Genomic DNA, 13228 nt, shown 5'->3' on the forward strand with positions numbered 1-13228 from the left:
CATACACCTCTGTGAATCTATAGGTTGATATTTTAGTATATGAAAATGGCTGAAACCATCTTCAACACACCCAGTCCCTCCCTGTGGTTCCCATGGCAACACCATCATTGCAGTATATGTGCCCATTTTATTGTTCTTGTAAAATACTGTATATTGTATGAGCCTTATTTTAATTCCTGTCTTGTGTTATAGATCTGTGCTTGATGCTAGTTAATTAAAGCAATCATACAATTGGTATAATCTTTTGAGTTTATGTCCTGCTTTGATTCTGATTCTTTCTGGCTCTATTCATAAAACCAAACTGATGCTCCTAACAGTGGGGCGCATGTCATAAGCTATAATCAAACATCAAACAGATCCAGTTGTTGATTATAAATGACTTGAACGTGTTCAGACAAGGATGGTCGTTAATTTACCCCAAACCATGTGTTGTTGTTTTGGGGTATTAATATAGGTCTAAACTTTACCCCCCGCCTTTGCCAATGATTGATTTTTACGTGAAAGACATCATAAACGTAAACGTAGCCTGCTGGCAAAAGAGTCCAGGAGCCATGCTTTCTCCACAAGCGGCAGCTAAGGAATTATTTTTCAGCGAACTCGTTTACTTTCCCACGTGTTGGGAAAAATAGAGGATGCGCCTTCGAAAAGCCTGCTATAGCATTAGGACTTCAGGTATTGGCTACAATACTGAATCCATCAAGTTACAAAGGGAGCATCTTGGGTGCAAACTGATCTGATGTCCTTGTTCTGCAGGCGGCGTGATTTATGGGCCGGTGCGCCCATCTTTTTCATGTGACCCAACCAACCTATCGTCCATGGCTCCGTGCAGCTCGCACAATGGAGCGGCTAGTAGTGCAAGAGCGTCCTCTACTGGTGTGTATTCGTATTGCGAGAACCTGCAAAGAGTTGAAATGATGTATTACCGTTAGTGACATCACTCAACAGCATTGGAATAGAGGTATAGGTGCAGTCATTTTTAACTTGAATTTGTATTTTAAAACTTCCATTCAATAGGCTAATAATTAAATTAATTTGTTAAAAAGTACTAAGTAACAATAATAGTAACAATAAGACAGATATACTGAATAATATCTCAAAAGTTTATTGTGCCTGTTTATATGGCTTTTCTTTGTATGACATAAACAAAAAGAGTTAACAACACCTTGGCCATGTCGCCAGAACTAACAAAAAACAATATAATAACAACAAGAAAGCAATGAGGAAATCACACAGTTCATGTGTGACAGCACCAACCAAGAACATTCACTCCATGGCGAAAATGTAACAGCATTCACGCATACTTTACACACACTCAACAATGATGAGACCTGCCTAATTTGTGAGATGGGAACTCTCATTGCTACAGAAACAAATGTCTGTATTGCTTCAAAGAGAGGCAGAAAAAGCCTCCGTATATCATCTGTGCTTTCCCAGCCAGACATTTTGGCAATAAAGAAATTGATACATGAAAACCCATATAACCCTCCACATAGAGCTGCTTTTAGAGAAGTGGGATATTCACAAGAAACACATAAAGATGGCTTTTTAGATGAGAAGGCAGTTTGCTGCAGGAATGCCAGTGCAAGCACATGGAAGCTGGGCAGCATTGGTGACGATGTTGACCTCTTATTAACGGTTTTCTGTAACCTTCTAAGTATATACATGAAAAAGGGTAATTGAGCTGATTAAAACTTAATACACATATAAATATTGCCAGTTTCTAGCATGCAAACTGCTAGGGTTTGGTCCTAATGAAACGCCCTGAGTCGGATTCCATACTGTCATTCAAGAAGAAAATTCCTGGTTTTACTTCTTGCATATGTCTTGAAGCATTGCATAAGACAAGTAGGATTTTATAAACTGTAAATGTGTGTGTTTTGTCCTGTGACATCATTAGGGAGTGCTCAAAGTTTGATTGTATAGAGGGACATAAACATACTCTTGAAACAACGTGTGCCTTACTTGAATACCACAAAGTGCTACATATATGTTCAAGTGTAAGATTCTGTAATAAAATTGTCAGGTTGGCACACTTGTAACAGCTAAGGATAGAGAAAAGGAGTGTGTCTATGAAAGGGATTTTCATTAGTGCGCAGGCTGAAGTGAAAGTTTATCCAAAGATGACTTTCTTTACTTTGGCACAATTATTTTCCATAGTGATCATACGCTGGCTGAAACTATATTATGGTAATTCCCTGATCAAATGAATTGTGTAACTGTAACAAAAGAACAGTCCTCTATGCTGATTATCATGACATCCAAACTGAGCAAAAGTGCCCATATAAACCCCTGTTAAGCGAGTAGCCATTAAGGAAGACCCAGCCAGTTTTGATTACCCTTCTTTCCCTGTGAATATTTTCACAGGAAAGCTTATTAAGTCTAGAGGGTTGATATATATATAACCAGAATAACAAATAAAAACAAAATACAATGTTATATACGTAGATATGCAAGAACTTATTCATAGAATGAAAAAAAAAACAATAGAAAACAATATTCAAATGCAATAACCACAATAACATAGATTAGCATACTCAATTTGGTTTTCCCCAGTACTCTTGTTTTCTTTAGACAAATGTGCTTTGTTGTTATCCATCAGCGTCTCTTGCTGGTATATGGTTTGGCCATTTCCCTATTATGACATGAAGAACAACAACATTGAAAAAAGGAAATTAGTTTTCTCAAAGAGGTTATCTGCTTTGTGTTGCGTTCACTTCCCTCTTGGCTAATGCCATGAGTTTATATAGTTTTCTGTCTGCTCTCCTTTACAGTTTCTTGTAGTTCACTTGTCATGGACCATGTGGCCTGAGTTAGGAGTGTCTATACACATAAGGCTCTGTTGTGCCCTGCAGCGGGGGACACTGATGTGCAAAGAGAGAGGGGAAGGAAAGGCCAGCATCTTTGAGGTGAAAGTGTGATTGATTCTTTTCTCTCAGCACAGTGAGTTTGTAAATCTTTATAACAATGTGTATGTTTATAAAAAAAACAATGTTTACTGTGCCCTCCCACCAAGGCTTTTCCTTGACCCATCTAAGGGCTCCAAAGGGCCCCAGGATTCGCCATCACTGTCCGAACACCTGTCCCGCTCATCATCCCCCTCATCATCATCATCCTCTTCTTCCTCCTCTGGAGATGGCTCACTGCCATTCTCTGTAGCCCAGCTGTCATCCTCATCCTCAGCTTCCTGTTTGAGAACCAAAGCTGGAGGCGGAGGAGGTGGTGGAGGGGGAGGAGGGGGGCTGTCGTTACACTCTGTTTGGTCCTCAAAGGCCTCCGGATTCTCGAGCATCTCCCTGATTAACGGAGGCATGGGCCCTGGGATCTCCATCTTCAGGGTGATAGCTCTCTCTGCACCTGAACACAGACAAGGCAGAGATAAGATTTTCCACAAAGTTCAGATGCCAGTAGTTACAAAATGTTTGAATGATTTAATAGATAATTCAGAGTGTGATTTATATATAATTTTACTGAGAGAACAAATTTTGTCATTTGTTTCTTCTCATTGGTTCTTTGTTGTTTGCTGGCTGGATTACTGCTAAAAGTGAAGACCAAAGGCCTTTGTCTCTTTTGTAGTTTTGTCCAAGATTATGACTAATTATATATATATATATATATATATATATATATATATATATATATATATATATATATATATATATATAAGAAACAGAGCAGAGCCGTGGTGGTTGACATCGCAATACCAAGCGATGGTAATATCAGGAAAAAAGGAACACGAGAAGCTAGAGAAATACCAGGGGCTCAAGGAAGAGCTGGAGAGAGCCTGGAAAGTAAAGGCATCAGTGGTGCCTGTGGTGATCGGAGCACTCGGGGCTGTAACCCCCAAACTGGAAGAGTGGCTACAACAGATACCGGGAAAAACAATGGACATCTCAGTCCAGAAAAGTGCAGTACTGGGAACAGCAAAGATACTGCGCAGAACTCTCAAGCTCCCAGGCCTCTGGTAGAGGACCCGAGCTGAATGAGGGTGAGAGAGACCTACCACCGTGGAAGGTGAGAAACACATTTTTTATATATATATATTAGGGGTGTCAAATTATCGCGTTAATTGCGATTAATTAATTACAGTCATATTTAGCGCGTTATGTTTTTTAATCGCGTTAATCTAATTTTTAATCTCTAACTTTAGTGTTTCTGTATGTGAGTTTCTTTATTATAAAACCTGTTTTTATGTGTTGTTGGGACACATTTATACATTTTTTTATTTCGGTAATTCCACTCATTGCCGGAAAGCCACACAAAACGCGCGCAGTAACAGCGATGTAAACGTCATGTTAACGTTGGCGGCATCAGTCGCACAATGGACGAGGTCAAAGAGCCAGTAGAACAGAGGCAGCAGTGCACAGGGAAAAACACATTCGTGTCTTGGAAATTATTCTCCCGACGTGAAATATAAAAGAAAATAACAAATATAATATCGTCTGAAAACAACCTGCATAGGCTCATGATGTCTGCACTACTGTCCTATAGTGACCTGCCACATGAGGGGACACGCACACAAACACACACAAACACAAACACACACAAACAAACACACACCTTCATCATCGTCATTAACCTGAGAACGCGCGGACCACGTTTCCTTCCGTAGACACTGCGCGGACATCGCTGTCCTCCCGTGAGCCGCGTGTGGATCGTGTTTTCTCGCGTACACGGCGTAAACTGCGCTTCCTCCTGTGCGCCTCTAAACCAGAACTAACATCAAGACTAAAACCAGGACTAAACCAGGTCTAAACCAGGTCTAAACCAGGTCTTAACCAGGACTAACACCAGGACTAAACCAGGTCTAAACCAGGACTAAACCAGGACTAAACCAGAACTAAAACCAGGACTAAAACCAGGATTAATCCATTCCAGGACTAAACTAGGACTAAAGTAGGTCTAAACCAGGTCTAAACCAGGACTAAAACCAGTGATCTCATATATAAAGCATTTCTCTATCAATAATATTTTTATTATGGTTAAGGAAAGACTGGACTTTTTATTGTCTTTAAGTAGACAAAAGTTATTATGTTCAGATTTCCTCGTCTTTGCTACTTTACAACAAACAGTTTCTTATTCATGGAGACTTGGGCTCAACAGCCAATTTGGAGAGATTTGTTAAACAATAAATTACTTTATAAAGTCACTTTTTTAAATCTATATTAGTCTTTTGATCTGCAACAATAATGTAATAATGAATTTAAATGAAAAATACCTCAAATTGAAGGCTTTTCTCAGCAATTTTTAGGTGAGATTAAAATGAGATTAATTAGATTAATTAATTACAGATCATAATTAATTAATCTCTCAATTTTTTTAATCGCATGACAGCACTAATATATATATATATATATATATATATATATATATAGTCACACAATTCAAAATGTGTAATTAACAAAGAATTTTGATGTGATAGTAACCTTTGGTGCTGATTCCCCGTAGGTCTGTTATTTTCATGAGCATTCGGGGGAACATATGAGGCTTGTTAGGGCGTCTTCGTCGGGCATAGATCTTCAGTGCTTCCAGCAAAGGCTCCTGAAGCTTATCCACTTTTTCAGGCTCCTCCAGGTCCATACGATCTGATGAAAGATGCAAAAAGCACACGCAATTTAAGTTTTTTTTTTTTTTTTTTGAGATTCAGCTTAACTATATTGTGTATAACTTTTTATTATGTATTCTGAATGAGCACTGAGCACATGATGGTGTAGTACCTCCACAAATGAGGCAGATGGCACTGAGGAGGCCAGTTTCTGTGTCATCCATCTCCAAGGGCAAAAGCTGGCCAGCAAAGGCAAACACTAGGTCTGTGAGAGGTCCGAAGCCAGCGTTGTGCATTTGAGTTCTGTTTAAAGTTAGACCATCAGAGAAGGTCATAGTGTCCTGTTCTGGTGTGTAACGTGTGCAGATTCTCAGCATCTGAAACAAACACACATGAGACACAATAGTTCATAATTATACAAATAGCATTACCTAAACAATTGCACCAAAATTGTATTTTACTACATTATTATGTGATCATTTAGATTTTACATTCTTAATATTTACTCTCATAAGTGACCCAATTTGAAGTATTTTTTTATCCACTAGATGGCAGTACTTCTACAGTTCCTATTTCTTGTTAACTGAACAGTTTACCCATTCTCTGGGGGAAAAAAAACAAAAAAACAATAAAGAATAGTTTTGTACCAGAATATCCAAGCAAGCTGCCTTGAGCAGAGTGATCTGGTCTGCGATAGTGAGGGTGGTGAAACCAGGCAATCTCTTGGCAAACTCCACGATCTTGATGATGCATTTAGTGGAGAGCTCACTGAACTTGTCCCATAGCCCCAAGTCTAGCTGGACTCTGTGGTCTGAGCTTGAGTTCTGTGTACAGACAAAGAGCCTCACATCAGCTTGGTAGTAGAGGTGGAGGGAACATTGGGCACACAGCACATTTACATTTTACATCAGTCAAGGACAAAATCCATTTACATGTTGCATCAATCATCCCGAGGCCACACAGATGGTCTAATGGGGAACTGAATTAGTTAGGCCACCACTATGTTGGGAACGCTATGGTAAATTTACAGCTCTGCTATAGCCACACTAAATAGCTTACACAGTATACACTGTATAACTTACCGTGGTGTATTTGCCAAGTTGGCAGAGTGATGGGAAGGTTTCTTGGTGAGCCTTGCTCACTTTATTGACCAGCTCTTCTAGTTCTCCACTGAGTTCATAACTCTCTGGAAGCACCACCTCCTCCTTCACTTCTTTTTTCTTCTTGTTTCTATCATTACGCACCGCTACGTAAAGACAACAAAATAAACATTTAAGAAAAAAAGTCACAACTACACTCTGTCCCTCCAAGTCCCCTCCTCCCATACTTTCCTTCCTCTCAGGATATCCAGTAATAGCAAAGGCACAATGTGATCCCGGTTTTAACACACATCCCACACAAACATTACACCCACATACATCATCTCTGGACTTTGAGGGACAAGTAACTGCCATTTTAGCATGGACATCACAAGTGTGGATGGAGCTATCATAATGTAACTGTTATGAATAAAACTAGTGCTTGAGCTACGTAACAGTGTTATTTTTGGTGATTAAACAGGAAGTCACAATGATTTTGTCACTAGTCATATGACTGGTACAGTGCCCTGCCTCACCCTGAACACCACCCCATGTAGACTCCTCATTTGCAGTACCTCTATCTCTATTGCATAGTTTCCTAGGGAGTGGCATAATTACCAATAGATTAATTCAAGTCTAAATACAAAAACAAATGTTGTCCTGCCAGTCTACAACTAATAACATTCATTACAAAAAAATGTTTATTTATTATTTCTAATTTTTTTTCAGTTGTACAGCGCTCACCTTCCTTGGACATGCCAACTTCAAAACATTTTTGTAGGCGGCAGTACTGGCAGCGGTTGCGTGTCACTTTGTTTATCTGACAGTTCTTGTCTCTGTGGCAAGTGTATACCATGTTCTTCTGGATACTGCGACGGAAAAAACCCTGAAGAAATAAGCAGAGAAAAGAAATAGGGGAAAATAAATAATCTATATGTCATTATTGTGCAGTTTGCAAAGAAATTATCTAGACCATGTTACAGACATTTTGGTAGAGTGTGTGATGAGTATCCATTTTTCTGAATTGACAGTTTTCCTCACCTTGCAGCCCTCACAGGAGCTGACCCCATAGTGATACCCTGAGGACTTGTCCTGGCACACAAAGCAGGGCTTGTAGACACGAGGTGGAGGAGGTGGAGATGGGGAGCTGGGGACCATCTCCTCTGAGCTGGTGCTCTGTGTCTCCACCGCTGTGGACAAGAAATAAGAACTGGGTCAGTATAAAAGCCTCATGCTTGGTTACTGGCTTTATACCAGTTCAATATGCAGCTAACAAGACATTTTGCTTCTCCCTAGATTCACATATTTGTGTTTAAACTCTGCTGAACAAGATGAGCAAGATAAGACAAATAAATAGCAAAAGAATATCAGTCTCCACTGCTTTGCAACTTTACAATTACCACCCTAAGGCGCAGTGCTAACAAGTATAAAGCACATGACTCTTTGTGTAAAAACTCTGAAAAAGGAGGAATGAGTGAGTGACAGCAGAGACAAAACAGGAGCATAAAATAGAGTTACTGACAGGTTTAGTGATAAGAGCAGGTAAAAGATTTAGTGTTACAGCCAGCAGTCGAAGCAAGCCCTTCCTCATTCCAGAGCCTGACAACCGCTTACAACACATCTCCTTTGCATTCTGCATATCCACGTCACATGAACGCAAAGCTGGTGAGGCTTTATGGGAAAGTAGAATAGCCTGTGACATCAGCGACACACTGAGTCACATAGCTGCAATGGTACATTATGCTTCATTGTACTCTCAAGTGAAACCTACACACACTCTTTTACATTAAACTCTGCAATGTATGGATTCCATACTTCACCCGAGTAACATAAGCTGCTGCATACACTTTCATAAGACCAGGCCTCATCACACATGCTAGCCTGCACAAACTCAGACACACATGTTGCCCCCCCTCTCACCTAACAGCACTTCTTTCAACTTTCACCCTTGGTCACCCTCAAACTTCAACCCCCCTTCTAGCTCTGCATCCCACCACCCCTTGACACACAAACCCTATTTTTCTCTTGTTTCCTGGCCCTAAATTCCTCAGTGCAGCCCTGCCAGGTTTTAATAGAGGCCTTGGCTCGTAAGGCGGCCTATAAAGGCGGTCCCATGGCTGGACTGGAGGCCCCAGCCCGGCTGGCCTACACTTTATTGGGACTCGGTCACCTTGGGCAGCTATTCACACCACCAGCTGTAGCTCCTAGCCCGTAAAAAAAGCCAATCATAAAATAAAAAACAGGGAGGCTCTAAAATTCTAACTTTTACTGCTCCCACCTCCCCCCGTACCTTCAATGGAAAGCATAGAGGGCTAGCCTAAACTTAACCTACACACCCCTCCCCACTGCTCTCTCACACCCAAGGCTGAGGCAAAACCCACCAGCTTGGCTTTTTACAAGAAAGGAGAGACTTCAAAAAGAAGAAAAAGAAGCATAAAAAAGGAATTTTATTTAAAAAAAAAAAAAAAAACACAGGGGGGAGTGCTCCTGAGGGCAAGTCTTGTTCAAGACCAAGATGACCATTACCACTACGGCTACAGATGCTGCGCCTAGCCAGCTACCTCATTAATGGTACTAACAGAAGTATATCAGACATATTCATATTTTCATTTTTTGCCTGCTGCTCACACATCTGTTTTTCATATGTGTTTTATATTTGACAATTCAGAATCCATTGAAATTCTTCCTTTGAAAGCTTCAGTTTGCTGGAGGCAAATATGTTTTCCATTAGTTTTAAGACCAATCCAAAAGCCAAATGTGCAAATCAATCTAAAACCTAAAGTTTGGGGCTGGTGAATGTTTCTTCAGAGCTTCTCAAATCTCCTAGACCAGAAAGTAACAAAGCCGCAGGGTCAGAGGGAGAACAGAAACCCTCTGAACGTGCCATGAACCTCTTTGTTTATGCAATAATAACAGCAGCAAATGAGGCTCCAGACCCAGTGCTGACAAGCCTTTAGAAAAGGACAAACCATATGTGGCGTCAAGTAACAAACATTGATGGACACTGTCTAAATGGAGGGGCCTCTGAGAGAAAGACTCACTTCAGGCCCTGCTAACATGTGGAACCTGGTTTGTGCCAGGGAACCTGACTCCTGTCCCTTCTCCTTTTGAGATGGCTCAATCAAAACGCCCCGCACCACTTACCCGTAGGCACCACAGAGAGAGTGCATTCAGATAAGCACTGCAGCCCCTTTCCCCAGTCTCCTTTACTGGGCTCATCGCTGTTTAGAAAACAAAGCCCACTGAAATGAGAGGCCCTCCTTATCAGCGTTCTGAGGTCTGGGGCCACAATTTGCATGACAATCTGCCATTTGAGTCCTGCAGGGTGCTGATGGACGGGTGAGATGTGAAGAGCGGATAGGGTGCTGGCTCTTGTTCAACAGGAGAACACAACAGAAATGGGGAGATAGTGAAGTTATCAGGAGCCACTGTTCATTTCCTGCTAAGTATCATTTTACTTCATAATCCCTTCTCTCAATGCTCTCCCTGCTCAAGTGGCCCAGCTGCACTGACCAGACCTAATCCCCGTCACATACAGTATATACACAGACACTATTCACTGGTCTTTAGCTCCACACATGCATACAAGAGGAGGATGATATCTAATTCCAAGTGAATGTCTACCATCTATTCAGGCACTTCCAAAGAGTCACAGTCCATCATTCCCATCAACCTCATTAGCAGTGAAATGTTACTGCACATGACAGAAATAGCTGTTTCGCTAAAGGTGACTCCAACTAGGTCAATTACATTAGATTCTAGGTCAAGTCAATGGGCTACTAAAAGTCCCTACTAAAAGTAATTTCAGACATCAGAATAGGGTAGATTATGAAAAAAATGGCAGATGATAATAAAAAAAAACAACATACTTTATGAAAACACTGAGGCTGCCTGTTGTTCACCCAACTGGAAAGAGAGAGTGTTACTAATGTATGTGTGCAAAGGCATGACTGTGCAGCTCTGTTTTGTGTTGCAATATGCCGCTTTTAACGGAGCAGCATATGACATTCTGGCAGAGTAACAAGTATTCTTTCACAATAGGCCTGCAGAGTCTGTCTACGTGACTTGATGGTGTGATTGGATCTTGACTAGGACAGTGTTCTCAAAGCCCTGTCTAGGCACGAGTGATCAAACTTGAAAGCTGTTTTCATTGTGCCAGTGAGAACAGAGCTTTGTACAGAAATACATGAGGGAGTGTATGTCATTTGTGTGTGCCCACTCTCAGCAGCCTGTATTTGAGTTGCAAATGTATGCTACTCCTAACAGGATACTTGGACTTGTCACAAACATGATATTGTCTCAAAGTATGCATGAAGCTGGCATTGCCTCCTAGCTCATGTAAAAGCATAGATGTTTGGGGCTTTTTGTTTGCATGAAACCAGCCATAAACCTTGCATGTTCTTGTCAAATGTGCAGAGCAGTAAAGAAGTGACTTGGAGTTAGCATGTAAGAGAGGCACAGAGTAAAGGCCTTAGTGTGAAATGAGGGGTGGTACTGGGCAGACTGTAATGGCAGAAGGAAAGCAGATTGAGGGGATAGTGAACAGTGGGCTGGAACACTTGCTGGCACAATTGATGGAGCCCTTTGATGGTGCCCTTGGCCTTGGCAAAGCATACAACTCCGCAGGGCACTATGAATGAGCATCACAAATATGACAGACTTATTCAGTAAAAGAACTAAAGGACCACGCCTCTGTGAGCAATCTCCTTTCTGCACTCTGCCTACGTTTTCCTGCCATCCCTCTGCGGCTTTTGCTACAAGGTCTCACAGACGTGCTTCCTTCCTCTTTTAAGTAGCACACTTTCCGGAGGATCTCACTGCTTTTGTGATCACTTGTATGTGTCCCTTGATCCTACACCTTTGTAAAATGGCATTTTTCCATAGGCCAAACAATACTGCCTTCTTGGTAAAATGGTTGCTGTACATGTAAAAACTAAAGTTTGAGGCAGGAAGAGAGGAATGCATTTATTGAGGAGAAGGGGGATGCTTTCATTAGAGGTGCTGAGCTGTATCACCTTTCAACAGCTGTCAGAAAGCTCATTACTGAGGCCGAAACACGCACACACAGCCATGGTCTTGTAAAGTGGGCCTCCTGAATGCCCCTTTAAGGCCAGTAGACTTAACAAGAGGTGTGCTTTAGTGGGCTCACACATGCAAGGTTTAACACAATTTATGAAAAGGGGCAAATAGCAAACTATAAATACAAAAAAATATAAGTCTTGGAATGTATTTCTAGCAGTCTTACATGTTTACAGAACTATGAATACAATGTGATAAACAGCTATATCTAAAGAAAGTGTTCAAGTGGAGCAGGGCAGGAAGGCAGCAGGTGGGATAAGCTTCTGACCAGAGGGCACACTTTAGAAAGTGGAATTACCCTAGCAGTCCAGTGGCGCTCTCAAAACACCCTTTCTTCTTTACAGCACCTCATAAAGGGCCTTTTGATATTTCTTGAAGCAGCCAGCCAAGCTAACATTTGGCAGCAAACACCCCCCTCTTCCTGCACCAAACAAGCTAGTCAAAAAAACAGGTCGTGCCCACTTCTTGCTTGTACTTCATGAACTTTGCAAAGTTTCCTTCAAATACCCCTGTGCAAAATCCAAGGAAGGAGGTATTAAAAAGGCAAGTCAGAATGAAAGGAAACTGAATTACAATGAAAGGGCTGAAGTTTTTAGGTTTTACAGCTCGTGTGGGGGCAAAGCAGACAGTCAAGTGCAGATCTTTGGAAAAAAATGTGTCCCCTCATCCCTGTGGAGAGCTCCAGCTGACTCCTCGTCTGCCCACCAGAAGACTTAGGCAGAGAAACACTGCTCTTCTGCTAATGTGACTGGAGCTTGAACCCAAACCTGGCAATCTGGTGAAGGACTGGGTCATTGATCATGTCACGGGGGCAAAGACAACTCACAGAGAGGCGAAGAAGTGGTTAGAGAGGGCAGAAGCAGACAGGCGTGGTGAGAGAGCAGAGAGTCATCGAGGGAAGCCTGTCTCTTTGATCCTCCGTGTGTTTCTCAGCCTCCCAGACTTCCTCTCACCATCTGTAGCCCTGGCTCTCACCTGTCTGTCTCTGGCACAGCCGCTAACGCTCGTTCAATTGCTATTGCTTCCTTTCTATAACAATAGAAACTCACAAAAGTAGAAGTAGCCTAGGTCCGGAGCTGCAGCCTGCACTGTCAGAGGAAGTGAAGGAAAAGGAGGATAACATAAACAACAACAGTAGTATTGACTCTGCCTCACTGGGGAAGCACCAGACACAAAGCCTCTGAAGATCTTATTGGGATGAACAAGATGCAAATAAACTGGTGATGAAACTGCTCAGGCGTGTGCACTTATCAAACAAACGATTTCCTCTTTAGGGACTTACATAAGTAAAAGCACAAGACTGTATCACAAAGTGAAATTTAAAGATAGATAACTGCATTTGCATAACTTAGTTTCTAAAATGAATCTGCCGTTTTTTGAGTCAAAACATAAGCACAATAATCAATTTCAGTCATGCTGAAAAGGTCTTAGTCATTTGTCAAACTGCAGGCACCTCAACTGGCATTGATTGGTATATGAAAATCAGAAGCAGAAATAATTGTGAGAAACTTCTACTTTGAGTATTATC

General features: G+C 41.4%; 1 protein-coding gene across 3 annotated transcripts in view; it reads right to left on the reverse strand.

Moving 5' to 3' along the window:
* Window positions 1-1079: 1079 nt before the first annotated feature.
* rarga (retinoic acid receptor gamma a) overlaps window positions 1080-13228 on the reverse strand; it is a 36876-nt gene continuing 24727 nt past the window's right edge. For all 3 annotated transcript variants that reach the window (XM_020929864.2, XM_020929865.2, XM_020929866.2), the window contains 7 exons: window positions 7663-7811; window positions 7366-7507; window positions 6625-6788; window positions 6190-6366; window positions 5715-5919; window positions 5424-5582; window positions 1080-3354 (listed from right to left, as the gene is read on the reverse strand). In XM_020929864.2, coding sequence (XP_020785523.1) covers window positions 2993-3354; window positions 5424-5582; window positions 5715-5919; window positions 6190-6366; window positions 6625-6788; window positions 7366-7507; window positions 7663-7811 — 1358 coding nt within the window. In that variant the 3' untranslated portion in view covers window positions 1080-2992. The remainder of the gene's footprint in view (window positions 3355-5423; window positions 5583-5714; window positions 5920-6189; window positions 6367-6624; window positions 6789-7365; window positions 7508-7662; window positions 7812-13228) is intronic.

Source organism: Boleophthalmus pectinirostris, unplaced genomic scaffold (assembly GCF_026225935.1).
Source record: "Boleophthalmus pectinirostris isolate CB_2022bp ecotype Guang Dong unplaced genomic scaffold, ASM2622593v1 HiC_scaffold_8, whole genome shotgun sequence".
Classification (NCBI taxonomy): domain Eukaryota; kingdom Metazoa; phylum Chordata; class Actinopteri; order Gobiiformes; family Gobiidae; genus Boleophthalmus; species Boleophthalmus pectinirostris.